The 18,678-nt window shown below is 33.2% G+C and overlaps 1 protein-coding gene across 31 annotated transcripts in view; it reads right to left on the bottom strand.

Moving 5' to 3' along the window:
* ADGRL2 (adhesion G protein-coupled receptor L2) overlaps positions 1-18,678 on the bottom strand; it is a 631,707-nt gene that overhangs the window by 47,482 nt on the left and 565,547 nt on the right. For 24 of the 31 annotated variants that reach the window (XM_086717375.1, XM_086717376.1, XM_086717378.1 and 21 more), the window contains 3 exons: positions 8,452-8,561; positions 3,232-3,246; positions 1,505-2,305 (listed from right to left, as the gene is read on the bottom strand). In XM_086717375.1, coding sequence (XP_086573501.1) covers positions 1,505-2,305; positions 3,232-3,246; positions 8,452-8,561 — 926 coding nt within the window. The remainder of the gene's footprint in view (positions 1-1,504; positions 2,306-3,231; positions 3,247-8,451; positions 8,562-18,678) is intronic. The other 7 variants (XM_086717383.1, XM_086717386.1, XM_086717388.1 and 4 more) reach the window with 1 other exon arrangement.

Genomic DNA, 18,678 nt, shown 5'->3' with positions numbered 1-18,678 from the left:
GAGTAACAATATGCTATTATTCTCTTTTTAAGCAAAAATTATGTATTTTTGGCATACTAGAAAGACTCGAATGAGAATTTCAACTATAAAAAGCTGTGGCTTCTGTTCTTAGGTCCTGACCCTATTAGAATATTTAGAACTCAGTAATAACATATCTTAAAAATATGTATAACGTCGGGGCACCTGGGTGGCTCAGTCGGTTGGGCGACCGACTTCGGCTCGGGTCATGATCTCGCGGTCCGTGGGTTCGAGCCCTGCGTCGGGCTCTGTGCTGACAGCTCAGAGCCTGGAGCCTGTTTCGGATTCTGTGTCTCCCTCTCTCTGACCCTCCCCCATTCATGCTTTGTCTCTCTCTCTCTCTCAAAAATAAATAAACGTTAAAAAAAAATGTATACATACATGTAATTATGTTTAAGTCTGTGGATGTGTATGTATTGCTTTAACAGAAAAAGATACTAATTTCTTTTCCACCTTGTTGAAGAGACTGATTTAACCATGTCAAAGTTCCAAAGAACTTTCTGGTTCCTAAAATTTTGAAGTAACTCAGTAATTTGAACATTCCAATTAACTAGGTAAATTGAAATATTCAGCTTTAAAACACAAATGCTATTGTTCAAATAGAAAAGACATAATGCAAGCTTTATAGCAATATATGAATCAGTTACTTTATCATGAGTATGAGGTAATCTGGTTTTAATGAAATATTCATTTAATTTACCCTCAAAAATTGTTTTCCACAGAACTGAATATAATTGACAACTAAAGTGTATTTCCAAAGATTTTACACTACTTTCTAAAGTAATGATCCTCCATAAAGTACCTAAAGAGAACACAAATTGAAAACGTTAGCTTATCCATCTTCATAAATCATCACTTGGGATCATTTAATGCTTAGTCGATGTGTGACAGTTGAAGTCACAGAAATATTTACCTAAAACCATCACTAATTTATCAGGAAATAAAAATGTGTGATTCTACTAGGAAGATGTTGGATGACTCCCTTTCCTACCCAGATAGCAGACACCACAACTTCAGAACACTTATGCCTGACATTGTACATCAAGCCTGACAATTCTCCTGGGATTTCCTAACACACATTTCCCTTAACCACTGGCGCCAAGAAGTTAAAAGGTCTGCACATAGATTGTAATCAATTCAGAAGTCAGGTAGGAATAGGAAAAGAAAAAACAAAAAAAACACAAAGCTAACAGGTGCGTAGCTGGTATTACATTCTTAGCAATGCAAAACAAAACCGACTAATGATGTTACAATTTTTTGAAGTCAACATTTAAATGAAAAAATTCAAAGAAAGAAAATGGGCCAAAAAAAGGGTAAAATGTACACACTACGTGCCAACATGAAATACCACGACATCATCCTTTGAGCTTTAACCATGAAAAGGGGAAGAAAACGGACAGGAAAAAAAAAAACACAAAAAACCTCTGAGTCTTTTAAAAGTAAGCTATTCATAAAGACATGAGCATTAGCAAGCAAACGTTCTTACCTTGGGCAGGATCCGGTGGACCAAACTCCAGAGAATATCGTAAAATGAAGTTATTGTTCCACACGTAGAGTTGGTTATCTCTAGGATTGTAATCCACTGCAGCAATATACTGGTATTGGTTGGGGAAAGGAACATCTACATACTCTCCTCGGTTTAATCGGGTATTGTAAATGTAATCAATTGCATTCTTGCCTGTTTCACTCTCATTGTCTTGATAAACTGACCTGACCACATAGAGGACTCCGCAGATCATAAAAGCATTTGATGCAGCACGTTTGTCATACACAGTCTCCCACGTTGCTTCAAATCGAAGAGTATATGGATTTAGTTGGCTAATAACTATCATTCCATTGTTCTGTTCAGTGGCATAAATGACCCATAAGCCATTTTCATCAACTGCTAGGTCGATATCAGTCTTTCCTCCCCATCTATATGGTGAGGTATCATGATAGTTGGCATAGTTAATTATGGCCTCTCCACTCTTAATTCTAGTCCTCAAGTCAAATTTCACAATATTCCTTGTTCTCTCTTTGTTAAAGAAGACAGCACCATCATATACTACAAATCCAGTACCATCTACTCGATTTGGAAGTTTATATGTTGTTGTTTGGCGACTGTTTTGGAAATCTTCTAAAGAAGCATATTCTATTAAAGTATCGGTACGATAGGGAGTCCAGGGCATGAAATAAATTTTATCTGCAGCCTGAAGAGGGTCCTTGCACCAAGCACCTGCCTTTTGTTCAGCTTCATATATACATGGTGAATCCACAATTGCTTTCAAGGTCCCAGGGCACACAAAAACTAACAGTCACAGAGAAAAGACAACAATTAAGCCAAGTTAAAAAATTAAACAGGCAAACACAAGTTTTAATGATCATAAATCAAAAGAGAAAAAAATTTGTTTTATTAACATTTGATTTTTTTGTAATTTATACTTAATACAAGTACCACCTTTCCTTCTTCAAGTTACCATAATCAATGTACCAGCATACAAAGTGGCTGGGGTTTGTTTTCGTAAGGGCAAACCTAAGTTTAAGATCATTCACAGCTAAGTTGACAATGTGCACTTTTGCTATGTGTTTTCAAGCTTTTGATTTGGTAATTTATACTTTAAAACTTTTAAGCTTTGTGCATAGCAGTGTACAAAATATTTAGTCCCAGCTTTGTATCCTCCTTCCCCTAGCACACTTATAAACCCTCAAAAAGCAAAACACCAAAATAAAGCAAATAAAACAAAAACCCAATGTGAAGGTTTATTTAGAACTTTTATAAAGTTAGACTGAAAACAAAGGTTCTTCAATTGAAGAAACGTAAATATTCGGAAAATGTAATTAGGAACAGAGAAAAGTAAATACAAGAAAAGCAGAGATGAAACGACCAGGAGACCCTGGAACCATGGCATGCTATGGAGAGGGTTCTGGAAGCCAGGCAGGATGACACTTTAATAATAAAATATCCAAAGGTGTCAGAAAAAGAGATAAAGGGTGAAAAAGAAACACAGAATGGAGGAGCAGCTCCCCCTGGCCGACTTCAGAATTTTTACCCCATCACCAGATTTAGCAGTCATATAATTTCACTGTAAACAGTCGACTTCTTTATGAGGTGCATTTATGAGATCCTGCTGATTACTTTAATGTCAGGAGTATTGTGGGGAGAGGGAAGGGAGGAGGTAACATCCATAAGGCACATAACAGGGAGCTGGGGTTCAGAATGTATACGTTATTTACCTTTTTGCTCCACTTCTATTTTAAGCATCGGAAGAGAAACAAAAAAAAAGTGCAAGGAAAAAAGAAAAAAGATTAAAATAAATTGACTATTAGTCTAAGACTGAATTCGTAATAGATGCTAAATATAGGAAGAATAAGAGCTGTACTACTTTGGATAAAGAGAAACACACAACAGGAAAACCTAGCAGGAGAAAGATTCTAAAGTTACATAAAAGAACATGGATCAATGATTTTAGTAGATTAAGGAGGCAATACAAATATGTTGGCATGTTGTTTCACTTAGGGTACCTGAATAAATAATGAAACTCTTCACTAATGCATGGTATATATACTCTTGCCTTTCCAAGTCGCTCAGCATTTTTACCAAGTTTTACTGTATCTATGTATGCTACAGGCACAAATGCATGCAAAGGTATATCATCCCCATCTATCATATGAACTCATTATTAAATTGATAAAAACAGGTAAGCATAACAACAGGAAAATATATTTATAAAAATAACTCAATTGTGGAGCTTAGGTCTGATTTAAAGAATACTGATATGGTTATATTTTAACATTCTTTTCTAAGATATTTATGTAAGAAGAAATATATATAATTATGTATCTTAGTACATTTCATTTTTTTAATCTTTCATTTCTAGAAAAATCCATTTTAATTATAAGGAAAAAATGCCTCCTTTTTGGAATAAATATATCTCTCCTGCTACCCCAATAAGGATTTTTAAGGGTGGGGTAACATAGTACCTTTCTTCCCCATTAAGAATTAGTAAATTTACTTATTTAAATTTTTGTAGGTTTTATATTATAAAATTCTTATTAAATTCTCTGTATCACATATCTCAAACTTGTAGTATTAAGTCTATTTTTTAAAAAAGTAAGCAAAATACATACAAGGAAAAAGCAAGCAGAGTAGGCAAGGAGAAAAAGGAAGAAAGAATTATGGTTAGCTTATTATGACATCGTCTACCATCATCAATTTACACAGAAAGCAAGCTAGCATGCAGCGACAATCATACCGAGCATTCAAAGCAAATACCTTGACTCCACAGACCCCATAAAAGGTAAATGCTTTCATAAAACAAACCTGATTAGTACAGTTATATGAGAAAAAAAAATCCTCCCTCCAAGAAGTCTAAAGAAACGGATTATACAGTTAGGAAGGTTGCTATGTAAGATTCTTCCTGGTAAATAGAATTGTAATAATAACAACCCATAAAACACTATTTTAGACTGTATGTAGGCCTTGAAGTATGTTGCCTGAATTTCATAAAGTGACCAGATTAATGTCTGTGATTCTCCCTCTTTCCTTATTAAAATGCGTTAGGGTGTGCTAATACTCCATCTCCAAATTGATTATTCAAAGATACTGTAGTTGCACATTTCATTAAGATGTCTTAGCTTGATTAATTTTTAAAAATTATAATAATTCATCAAGATTAAATACTGACCTCCTGAAATACCTCAGGGGGAAATATCACACAAATATTTTTGCCATAGGAATAGCGTGTATAACCTTTTGCATTACGCTACCACCTTCCCATCTGACTTGGGTCTACTTAACCACTTTCAGGAAACATACTTGCTCTACCATGTGTAACTCTGACTATATCAGGTAAAAGTAAGTTCAGTGTTACTGATACGAAACAGTTCTTTTTTCATAAACCACTAGTTCTAAACTTACTCCTCAAGGAAGAGCAATCTTATACCTGCTTAGAATCAATAACGGAAGGGCGTCGTGGGAAAATGAGCATAAGAGAAATCATTAGTGTTGTGACTTCTCAGTCTATATTTATATACAGATCTGTATTCTTTTTTTGAGGAAAGGATGATTTTACTGAGTAAATCAAGTAAATGTAAAGGATGGGAATAATACATTTTAAAATATGTTACATATTTAGAACAGAACTTAAAACAAGTTCAATAAAGAATTTATAAAGTATATTTGTTTTCTATAAATTGAAAATGGCCAGGCTTTATCATGTAATACACTAAAATGACAGTGCATTTACTTAGCAAAATATTAAATAGGGAATTCTTCTTTTGTGATTTAACTGATATCACATATTAAAGAGAATAAAATGTAGATAAATTGTACATAATTTATAGTTCTGATGAAAACAGAAGTAACACCCAAATGTAAAAATGATCTAAAAACTTTTGATGATTGATGAGTCACATAAGATATGGGTATTGAAAACAAAAGTCTTTATATTATGATTTTTATGAAAACTCAAAGGACAGATAGATATCTGTCAAACAAGCCCAAACTCCATCAACCCAGAAGAATATAAAAATACAATAAAATTAATAAAACCAGCATTCTTCTTCACATGCCAAATGTATATTGCAACTTGTCTTACAGGACTGTATGAATTAATTCGTAACAATACATTTACTATTCTATAGACCAAACATAAATACATGACCCACTAACATCAGTGGAGGACAACTACATGGATATGCAAGACACAAAATTGACCCAAACAAACTTAAGCCTACATACTCTGTACCTGAAGTGACACACTATTTCATTTTGAATAATATCACACTTATTCACGAAAAATATTTAATCAATAGTAATGGTCATTCTAATGAAGAAAACATAGCTAAAATTATGGCATAACTTGTATAATTTGATGACAATTTGAAAAAGAGGGCACAAAAACTGAAGCCAAATCTTGACTGTAAAATATGAAAGTATAATAATTATTCTCTTTTATCCTACAAGATCCTTAAGACTTCCTTTAAACACACATATATTCATTTACTAACATTTCTGTTAGCGATAAAAGATACTCTGGATACACACATTTTTGACACGGGCATTATCTGAGCAGGTGTAAATGTCACATATTATATTACATGTGCCTGTCCATAATAAAGAGTAAAACAAACAATAGCATTTCTAATAAACTCTGTTAAGTAAATTCATTTTAAGATTTTCAAAAATCATGGGAAATTTTTGGACATTTTTTAAAAAGGAGGATATAGTTTCAGATGTATGAATTCCTAGAGAATTTGCTTTGGATAGAAACTGGCATAAAGCCAGGTGGTAAATGACATATAATAAATGTTATAGTGACAATTTTTATCAGCTATACAAAGTTTAAGAGGGGTATGCAAATGATACAACGCACAAAACACTATTAAAACAAGGGGAAAGGGAAAAATAAAAGTGTAAGAGATGGCTATGACAGAAGCATAAAGAAACAAAATGAGAGGAAAATGGGGAAAAGAGGTAAGGAAAAACACGATCCTACCTAAGATCAAAACAATCTAAAAAGATCTTTTGCATTAAATTTTAATATTAGTGAAAACCATGCAATTTATAGTGTGTCACAACTGTACAGTATATAGGAATTATAATTCTATTTGTTCACATGGCATAATTTGAAAAAAAAAAAGCCAGACTTATTTCTGATTCGTGCAAACATCTAGAAAGATAACAGCAAATTAATTACTGGTTTTTTTGTTTTTTTTTTTTTTAAGGACAAAAACTAAAAAGAACAAATACTTCTCTGAGTATAGCTATTTGCAAGTTTAGTGCACAATATACAACACTTCTGGAGAACTGAAAAAGTAAAATTTTGAAAGTTAGATGTTCCAGAAGATATCCACATTTTTCTTTCTTAAACAGAGCAAGAAATAACTTAAGAGTCTGAAAATAATATTTGCTTAACACTGTTCTTGGTCTATAGACTAGGTTACAGGAACTGGCTCCAGAAAGACAATTCTTGGCAGCTCTGACTGATTCCACTGTTTGGGAATGGATGCTGTATTCCTTTTCTAATTTGAGGACAGAAACCATGATAAATTCAAATGAAAGCAACTTTACGGAACAAAATTTTGGTTAGCTCAAAAGAATACAGTATTCCTCTAGTGGCACAGGAGAATGATTATGTAAGCCACCAACACTACACATAAGAGAAATGGTATAAAGATCAGTGCACTCAGTAGGCTTCCAATCCTACAAATGGTATAGAAAATACTGAAAACATAAAAAGCATCCATTTCACAGTAACACAGGAACACAGAGCAGGGATGAAAAGAAAAGATAATCTGTGTTTGGCCTTTAACTGATACCCACAAAAAGCCAATTTATCAAAACTGTGGGCAGAGGAAAAAGAGACCACGCCTTCACAGGATGTGTAAGAAAGTATTACTACCATATTGGACATCCTATATCCATATGAATTCAGCCCTCTGGTTTTAGAAATATTGATAGTTTGGACATATAAATCTGTCAGAACTAGTGATCTAGTTGTTGAGGTTCTGGAAAAAGCAATTTCTTTATTTAGTTTAAATCTTGTTTTTTAAGGAGAGCAGTGTATAAAACTATCGCAAATCAATAAAACTGCTGTTAAAGAACTCTCAATTCAAATGCCTATGAATTAAGGTGACAGACACCTCTTGTTTTCCAGTAACGAAGACAAGAACACTATCAAACAAACTAGCCTGTGAAAATTAGGTAGTATACTGAAACTTTTAGTTGTCTAAAGTGCTTTTTTCTATTGAAAGTAAAGAATACAATTTATCAGTATGAATTCTGAAATTAGGAGGAGAACTACACAGAATTAGAGCATTAGCTAAAGACTACTTATGAAATTTCCAACTAAATTTTAAATGTCCCTCTACAGGATCTAATGGATGTTGTCAAATTAAAAATGGAAGTATAATCAAGGCTTTGTTATGTCTATTTTATTTCCTGTTAAGATTTCAACACAATCTGGTAAAGAAATGCTCCTATAAGGACAAGGAAACAAAACAGGAAAGCACTTGCCTCAGTTACTACAATGGTAGCTTTTACCAGGCACTAAAGTTACCACGACAGCAGGTAGCCATTCAAGTAGCTCACGATTAAAACCAAAGTCAATTCCTTCTTTAGAAAACTGTGAGCCAAACCAATTTGTCAGCAACTGGTATTGGGCAAAAGTACAGATTTCTATCTGCCCTACTGAATAGCTAATTCAAGTTTGTTTTCTGGAAAAACACTAGTCTTAAAAGCCAAACACTTAAGAACACAGACAGACACTTGGCCAGCATCACACTATGGCTTCCTTCCACACTTCATGAAGCTAATTGGAGGCCCGAGTCTGTTAGTGCTCTGCATGCATAATGGTTTTGTAGGCCATAAACATATGCTTCTTTCACATGTGTAGTCTTTCAGCATCAACGAGGAATGCTAGAGAAAGTGAAAACTACAAACTTCATACTTACTGTAAGGGACACATTCATACTGGACTTCAAGATATTTGTATGTTCCAGGACATGGATCAGGAAATACATCTGACCCAGTAACTACTATACACTGTGTTCTATTGTTGCACCTGGAAAACAAAACAAATCAAATTTGTGTAACGTAATCACTGACTTGTTTGTTTTTAATAAAGAAATCTAATAAAGAACTGATCCACATTTTCTTTAAGCAACTAGTACCATAAAACAACAACAAAAAAATCAACTGATACTAGGTTGCTCTACATTATTTTAAATAAAGAGCTATAGGGGCGCCTGGGTGGCGCAGTCGGTTAAGCGTCCGACTTCAGCCAGGTCACGATCTCGCGGTCCATGAGTTCGAGCCCCGCGTCAGGCTCTGGGCTGATGGCTCGGAGCCTGGAGCCTGTTTCCGATTCTGTGTCTCCCTCTCTCTCTGCCCCTCCCCCGTTCATGCTCTGTCTCTCTCTGTCCCAAAAAAAAAAAAAAAAAAAAGTTGAAAAAAAAATAAAGAGCTATAAAAATCCTATTTTTCTTTTTGTTGTAATATTTCTATACCATGGGCCACACTAAATTTTAACTCAAAGTAAAAAGGAAGCAACTAACAGTTCTCTATTATTCTATTACACATTTAATTGGAATTTTTAGCATATTAAACATATACTAAAAAAAAACTTAACAGTACAGTTGTATTTAAAAATTAAAATAACAATTAAAAATGATACCATGAACAGAAACAGAGTCATAAACTGAATAGCTTGAAAGTAAGTTTTGAGAACATACTGAAACAAAGAAGGAGCCAGGTTTTTAAGTTTATTCTCTCAATCGGTTTTGTGATAAGTTTTGTATTCCAGGCACTTTCTACATTCTTCCATACCAGATCCCAAGTTCATAGAGCACACCTTCCATGCTCTGGCTTGATATATGACAGGGCACATTTTAAGCAGTTAGCACAGTGCCTGGCACATACTGTGTCTAAGACTGTTGTGACTCTTGTTTCGTTCACAGACCACAATGCGCTCACACTAAATATGGCATCACCATGAACCTAGATTCTTCTAAATTAATGCTCTCTGAAATGAAACATGGAAGAGAATGGCACTAACATGATGTCTATCATGCCCTATTTATTACTATTGGAAGTATTCTATTTCTGTGTTGTGAATTCATGGAGAGTATTAGGATTAAGGTAGAATTTCAGGCAAGATGATATTCATTTGAGTTCTATAAATTTCTCAAAATGTTCTTTTTATAAGCTTTATAAAGGCAGGAACTATTCCCCTTTATAATTTGACTTGATTGCAACTCAACACAATGTAATGTTTGCATGGTTTTATTATATTTTCTGATAGTACCTAAATTAAGAAGGCCAAGCAAGCAGAACAAGAGCATTATAACAAAATTTATTCAACAATTTGAATATCAGATATTCTACAGTGCATAAAATAACCAGACTATAAAATGGCAAGTAAAGAATGAAAAAGCGGCTCAGTTGTTTTGTTTGTTTGTTTTTTTGTTAGCATGACAACTAACTAAAGGACAGCAGAAGAAGAACTGCATTAAAAGGGATAGGTATGTTAAGTCAGGCACCTTAAGTCAGAGCCATCTCAACTCAAACCAGGTGGATTCATCCTGAAGAGCAGCAAGACCTGAAAACTTCTACAGGACCAAACAGGTACATTTATAGGTCAAGGTATATACAATAAACTTCAAACAAAAGTCTTAAATATTACATAAACTATAATATTACTTGTACAGATACAAATGATAACTTTTACCACAATTAATCTAGAATACTGTATGCCATATATTTTTTAAACTATACCATATAAAATAATTTTCAAAAGCGTGGACAATGTAAGTGGTGCAGTGTCACATTCTTAGGCAACATCATGTTTTACTCTTGTTATCTGTATTTCTCTTCAATTGGTTCAGTCATTTGAAGAAACGTGCCAATGATTCTCCACTAGTGTAAATGAATTATTTTAACATGAATCACAGAACCAATTATATATCTTAAAATTTTAAACAGCAGATGAATTTTAGATTCCTCAATAAATCAGTATCTAATAGTTCAACTAATGGTTCATTTTCCTCTTTCTTAGATTTTACAACAATCAAGTTCACCACTTTGTTCAAGATCAAGTTTCTTGATCTTCCAGGATCAAGAGACTCAACCACTACCTGTCCTTATCAAAAACTAAAGTGCTTTTATTTCCTTCCTTATATTTATTCATACCTGCAAGGACCCCCCTTTATCTCATTCCCACACCTTTAAGAAACAAACAAATCCAAACCCCTATGAGTTAGACTTCTCTTTTCTATATTCCCTTGGTATACATTTTATAGCCACTCAACAAAATCCTGCCATGTTTTTGGGTAAACATGGTTAAAGTAAGGGGACTGTACTTAAGGATGAAATGGACCAAGAGTGTGAAGGATTTTGGACCAAGTGTGTGAAGGAGGATATAGCTCAAAGGGTTTGGGAATTTATCTCATTTTTCAAAAATAAAGATGACATTGATAATTATCCATTTTTCCCCAGATGATCAGATAAGTATGACTGCAATATGAAACCAAAAATATCTTTATTTCATATTTTTCAATGTCACAGGATGTTTGCAAGAAGTATATAAAGGACAAGTATTTCTGCTTCCATTACATTTTGTTTAAAAGAGACCAACACCATACAATGAAAAATAATTGCTCATATTTACTTTTTCAGATCTTTTTGTGCATTAGTTACCTGACCACAGCTATAAGTTCAAATTAATGTCAAAAGCAATTACCATAATTTATATCAACCACATTTTAATTTCTTTTAATAATCACATTGTACAAAAACACTTTAAGACAGAAAAAAGTGTTATAGAGCCATATTTGTAAGTAAAATTGAAGGTAAGGAGGCTTAATGGAGTTCTTGCAAATAAAATTATATACATTTATAAAATTCATAGTTTCCCATGATGTCAAAAATGTTTCTTTTATACATCAGGAGTACTAGAAATTAATCTTGAGAAAAAGTGAAATTTAGGGGCTAAAACAGTAAAGTGTTAGCAAGAAGAGGAAAACAACTGTAAGAAGTATAAAACTATCAGATTTGCATACCGGTATCTTGCCTCATGGCAAAAAAAAAAAAATACTGAAGCTTTCAGAGGACCAAATGATGGAAATAAAATACCACTATGTACATTCATTTGTGAATGAAGCGAGAGCCTTAAGTTTCCAAATTGAGTAAGTTTGGGGACACAAGAGGAAAGAAAATTCCAATGTGAGCTGTTAGGACTCAGAAAAATCTGAAAACTCCTTAACCAGTATATTGTTAGTAAGATTGTAAAACTGTAAACTGCTATCATTTAAGAAGATAGGGAAAGAGAAAGCAATTAGCCACAGAAGCAAAGTAAATTCCCACCAACTGCTCTGCTTCAAGTTTTCATTCTAATGAAAATGAAAAGGTACAACTAAGCCAAGAAAAGAAAGGCATTCAGTTGCTTGTATTCTCAGTCCTGGGCATAGTCCCTGCATCATGTTCTCCTTCTTCCCCTACGGAAGAAGACTTACTGGTAAAGGTATGGCTGTATTAACCATCACATTATCAGCATATTTTGGTAATACTATGTGGATTCATTATGTTAAAAATGACTTTTCTTACATGTGGAGCGTAAAAATTAAGTATGAATGAGAATAAGGCAGAAGAATAAAGTTTTTTTTTAAATAGGTGGATTTTTAGTTACGACTTGAATACAATCACTGTCATAAAAAATTAATGCTACATATATTTTAAACACTTCAGATTTAAATAACTGATCTTATTTTACTTTATTTTATTTTGTATTTGTAAAGATGCACAGATGAATTAAAATAGTCAAAGCACTGACTTTCAAAATGTGGTCCTTAGACCAGGAGCACCAGCATCAACTGGGAACTTGTTAGAAAAACACGCTCAGGTCCCACCCAAGATCAACAGACTAGGAAACTCCAGAGGCAAATAACTAACCAGCACTCTGTTTTTTAACTAGATCTGCAAATGATTCTGGCATATGAGAACCACTGTGTTAAGACAAGTCAGACTTTGAATAAATATATTTGGAAACTCATGCTTTTTGCTCTATAAATCTTATTAAATTACAAATGAAACAAAATCATTAAGCTATGAGTATAATTTAAGCAGCAAGTTCTTAATAGAGTTTACAGTGTTAAACATGTCTTCTTCTCTTGCTAATTTTATTCAAAAGAATCAAGGGTTTTAGCAGCTGCAATTTTGAGCAAGCAGGCTAGTTATTTATCCATAAATTCCTAACATGGAGGGTCTATATTAGTATAATTTCTAAGTACAGGTATACATGACCTGTACACCCATTTTTAACAACTAAAGGCAAGTATAATCTTTTCCTAATATTTGCTAGCCAATGAAAATTTCTAACACTAAATAAATCTGGAAATAAAATTTTTGACAATCTATGAAAAGACACTATGTTTCCTGGAAGGATGTCATTAAGAATGACAACAACAAAAAGATCCACTGTAATCACTGTAAATTTTTCTATATATAACCTTCGACTTCTTTCTCAAAATAAATTTTAATACGTGACTAAACTACAGGAAGACAATATATCATTTTTAGAACTAAAGGGGCATAAAAGCAGCCCTTGCAAATAATAACACCACACAGTAAATAAATGTGGAGGTACAGAATAAGCACTCTGTCTCAAATTCTAAGCATTTAGTCATTTTTAATATTCTAAGCATACTTCCAAAAATTTCCAGAAGTTGGCATGTATAGACAAAAAGCTAATTTCACTGATGTGAAAAACATCAGTGTTTTAAAACCTCTATCAAAATTTTCACCTATATTAATATTTCTACACATTATTTTAGATTGCAACTTTCTATCATATTGAATATTTTTTCCTCTAATTTTCTTACAAATGTAAAAAGCAAAGTACAACATTCATCCTGAGAACTCCATGTTAACTAAAATAAATCCAGTAATAAATGCTTTATAACATTACCAAATTCAAACACCAGAATAAAAGTATTTTCTTACATTAATATTCATAAAACTTATATTTTAATCATAAACTCATCCTCTACCATGAAGAAAATCCTAAATCCTACTTTATAGGTCGTAAAGCTGCTTTTAATGGAGCAAAAACCCTGAATTTTAAAAATCAGTTTAAAATTCATTCCTGCAAGTCTTTCTACTCTAAATGAAAAAAAAAATTCTATTTGGGAATGAAGTCATTTGTACATCTCAAAATCTTAAGAAAATAAACCCGCATGATTTTGGAGATTAATGCTTTATTAGTTTACTTCTCATGCATAAAAGTATGCTGATAGATTTGTTTTTTTTTAAATTTAGAGTGTAACATTTAAAGTCAGTGATATTCTTCAGGTTTGTGCATAATATGTAAGAGAAAAATACAAAGTATCTAATGAATCTCTTAACCATTACAATTAGCAGATAGTAAAAGTTAAAGTATTAAAACTGTGTATTTTACCTTCCAGATGTAATCAATATTCTCAGATTTCAATATTAACTTTCAAAGCATCCACAATCATTTTTAAAATTAGGATAAACGTTGCCAACAAAAAGGTGTAGTTGATGAAAAGGCATTTTATAAATGTGTATTATCATTAATTTACATACTACTACATGGAAATTACCTTAGAAACTGTCATGCCCAAATTAGCAGTACTTTGAAGAAACATTATCTTTTTTATTTTGGAGATAATAGTGAGTCATCACTAATGAAATATTAATAATGCAAACAAACTATTAATATGTTGCTTTTCCTTAATCTTTTAAAACTGAATGAAAGAGGGCTCAATGCACACATTACTTATAATCTGGGAATAAAGTATAAAAAACAACAATATAGCATATCATTTGACTCTGTTCAGAAGCGGAGTCATTTGCTATTTGGGAAGATTAGTGTTTAGAAGCAGAGGCTTGGGGTGCCTGGGTGGCGCAGTCGGTTAAGCGTCCGACTTCACCCAGGTCACGATCTCGCGGTCCGTGAGTTCGAGCCCCGCGTCGGGCTCTGGGCTGATGGCTCAGAGCCTGGAGCCTGTTTCCGATTCTGTGTCTCCCTCTCTCTCTGCCCCTCCCCCGTTCATGCTCTGTCTCTCTCTGTCCCAAAAATAAATAAACGTTGGAAAAAAAAAAAAATAGAAGCAGAGGCTTTAGAATCAGAAAAAACCCTGCAATTTAAGTTACAGTTTGTCTGCTTACTTAAACTATGAGTCCGTAAGCAATGTATTAAACCTTTGAGCCTTCTTTAGAAGTTTGTTTTTAAGGATAGATAACACAGGCAAACTCTCTGCACAATGCCTCAACAAATATGAATTACTAACAACAATAAATACATCAACAATAAGTACACTCCTTTCTAGAAGATGGACACAGATTTGCAAACCTTAAAGGGGCAGAGTATCTTTTACTGCTCCAGAGTAGTTCCTACACTACACAAATGATTTCCTGTGTACAGCTTTAAAAGCAGGCCCACTATTCATGCAAATTTGTTTCCTTTCCAACTCTAATCTTGAATTGTACAATGCCCAACAAATTGCTTTTACTCTACTTTTGATTATCTTATGCTCATTATTACACTTTACCAAGTGCAAAGTATGGAGATGAGATTCCATGTGTAATCTATTGTGAGAGGTGTTTTAATCAATAGCCTTGTTCTGCTGATTAAGCAGGGGCTTCTGTTTTGGCAAGATAACATTAGTTTCTCCAGTCATGCTCCAAAAACCATTGGGAATCTTCAGCAGATCATTAGATATGCTACAATAAAGCTTTGGTACATTCTCTTTTCTTCCTTAAATTACTTCTTCACTGTCCCATCATTCCCTGTCTCGATGGCACTGCATTATTATTGCATCTCCCCTGAAACTTGCACTAGAGCTATGTCTCCAGGCCATAGGATGCCATTTTCAATTGAAGCTTCTGCTTGAAAATATAAATTAAGAAAATTTCATTATCTCCTGCCAGGGGCCATTATTCACCACAGTTCTAAGGAAGATTAAAAATGCAAAATCTACCGACTTGAACAAATACTCCAACATTCAACAGAAAAGCTCAGTATATCATGACAGAAACTAAAAATTAATGTTTGCTGAAATTTGGAGTCATCCTCTAGAATCAGTCCAATTCTTTATTGAGCCTATAGGTTCAGGGAAGATTGCTTCAACAATTTCAGTCTCTTCGTGGCATCTGTTACGTTTTAAATTCAATTAGAAAATACTAGCAATAACAGCTCTGTTTTCTTTCATGAGCAATCTTCTATCTTAGTTAAAACCGCTCACTTTTTGGAGACAAAATAAATGCTTTCAAGGTACCGGGGCATCATGTGATGACACTCCTTTCCAAAGTGCCATGTATAAGCAGAACATTCACTAGAGCACGCTGGAAGGGTTTAAACCACATCCACATGGGAGATTATTTCTTTTAAATGAATACAACACCTACAGTTGAATTACTGCAACTAAATCCATTCTCTCATTAAAAAAACAGAGTCTCAATTACTAAAAGAAACCCATTATCTTATGTCTGTAAGTAAACTTTATTCTCCTCAAATACACAAGAGTAAAAAAATCTAGAAATGTTACTATGTTTCTACAAAGGGCAAAAAATAAAAAGAAACAAAAGAAAAAGGACACTATCAGCCTATACATTTTCTCTGGAGGTGATTATATGCCTGGCACTTAATAGAAATTCAGTAATTGTTTTTGAATGAATGAAATGATGAATGGTTAGCCTGGCTATTTCTGCCTGTAAATAAACACAGTTAGTAGAAAATAAATACCACACATCCAGTTTTGCTTCAATCAGATGAACCTGATTCTCAGAGAATTGTGTCAATTTGGACATAATTTTGTTTCATGAAGGCCAATAATACAGCACTTAGGAGATAGACTAAAGGCAGAGGAAGAAAGTACCCTTTAAGCTTCCAAATCACTTCATGCACTAACAATTCCAAAAGACCAAGGAACGTATAGTACTATAGGCACTAGAACGCCTCTGACCTTTTGAGTCTACATTTAGAATAAATTTTTATGCACATAATATGAACAGGTAAGTTCCAATGCAAACAGATTTACTCAAGAAAACTGACGGGATAAAAAAGGAGTTATGTTCCAAGATATAAGGTGACAATCATTTTCACAAATCAAAGAGGGAAACCAAGTTGAATGTTACATCAAACCTCTTATTTTATTATTGTATACAATGCTCTTTTAGCAGCTAAACTTCTATTATATAGAGCTAAGGAAAGTGGGCTCGCTCTCTTTAAATATTTATTAATGATGATTTGTGAGCCTAACTAATTGCTAGGTAAACATAACATTAGGAAGCCAAATGGTGTGTAATTATTATGGTAAAAGAAGAGGTGTTCTATAGTAATGTTCCCATTTGTCACATAACTATGTTCTCATAATTTATTTAATAATTTGTGTATTCTAGAAGATTTCTACCCATCACGGTATTTAATTCTTTAAGCATGTTAAAATATTATACTTGAAGCATTACAGAATATGTCTTGTTAGAACTATTTTAAAGTCACCGAGGTAAAGCTAAATTATAGAAATAAAGTTACTACTAGAATCTCTAGGAAAATATGCTTGACTATTAATAGTACTTTCATGGATACATAATTTGGAAAAAATAATTTCTATTCCATTTAGTTTCCTATATGCTGGTGTTCTCAAAATTTTTCAAAACATTCCTGATTTCAAAAAACAACAACAACAACAAAACTGCCCCTCTTACTAAACCTGTGCAACTGTATTTGAAAGAAAAAGGTATAGAAAAAGCCAATTTATTAATTGGATAACCAGAAGCAAAAATACAAAATATCTTTCTGTACTATCAATATATAAACATAAACCTATTTGACTAAAAAAGTGTACAGTGTGTAACATAAATAGACAAATAAATACCAGGTAACCCACAGCAAGTCAACAAAAGCTCTGACAGTAAAATCCTGTTTAAGCCCATGTCCAGAATATCGTCATTCCGTTTTTGAGTACGATAAAAACAGGAATAAAATAAAAGTGACACCTTCCACAATCACTTTGTGTCTGAATAAAATACTGTATCAGGAATTATAACCAGAAAGTTTGCATATGTTAATATTTATAGTTAAATTTGCATCTTAGAAACTTAAAAATATTCCTCAAAAATTCCACATTAATTACAAAAATAAGCATTTGAAATGGCAGTGCGGACTTGCTAAAAACAACTTACTATGTTTTAGAAACCTCTGAAATTCCTTGCAGTTTTTACTGGACCTTGGGGTCAGTTTAATGCAAATTAGGCTTGACTCACTCAGAGCCTTATTAATCCAGTGCAAAATCTCTTGTTTGCAGAAATGCACATTCAACATAAATGTGCTTGCTTTTATTAGCAAAATAAGAAGTATTTATTTACAAAGCATGCCACTGAGACTAAGTTTCATTCACAGGGTCATCAGGTCTAACTACTTAATGAAAGGAATAAGATAATTCAAGTGGGGATAAAAACTATAAAATTTTGAAATACTTAAAAAATATCGCTTCTATGTCCAAATTTTCAAGACTACTGCTTTAAATAATTCAAAAATTTATTATGACCTGTATCAATTAAAAGCAATTATTTATAAAAATGTTAACCTACTACAGTTTGCACTTGCAGAAACTATCACATTTTTAACAAGGGAAATAGGAAATCGCTTTGGGATGCCCTAGTTAGATTAAATTAGCAAGAAACTTGTTACCAGACCATATAAAAGACACAGCCTAATACGACATGACCTTGCAGAGCCTTGGAGCCAATCTGTGATGTTCTTCCTTCCTATAACCCTTGCTAATTATCTGCAAAGTTGCAGACCCTTTTGTCGTGGGTTATTTTTCTTCAAATTGTGAGGGGATTTTTGGTTTCTAAATATTTAATTAGTCTTGTTATGGTATGAGAATTGTTGTACATGGCAAGCATTTCGATTTTCATACTCTATTCCTTCTAATTATCCTCAGATTTAGATTGGTCATCCCAAATCTTTTCCTTTTGTAATTATTTACTTCTTAGAGATCATTCTGTGAAGAAATATTTCCACTCTTATGGCTCTTCTTTTTCACAAATGGCTTTTCTGGTCCGTTAATTACCCGCTCAGAGGATTAGAGTTTAAGATAATGCAAAAGAACCTGCAACTAAAAGGAGTTTTAGAGGACAACAGTGAGTAAACTAGATTT

This window comes from Puma concolor, chromosome C1, assembly GCF_028749965.1.
Source record: "Puma concolor isolate L17-30 chromosome C1, mPumCon1.1.hap2, whole genome shotgun sequence".
NCBI classification, from domain to species: domain Eukaryota; kingdom Metazoa; phylum Chordata; class Mammalia; order Carnivora; family Felidae; genus Puma; species Puma concolor.
Note: the sequence above shows the minus strand (reverse complement) of the source record. Positions and strands in the feature narration are given on the sequence as shown.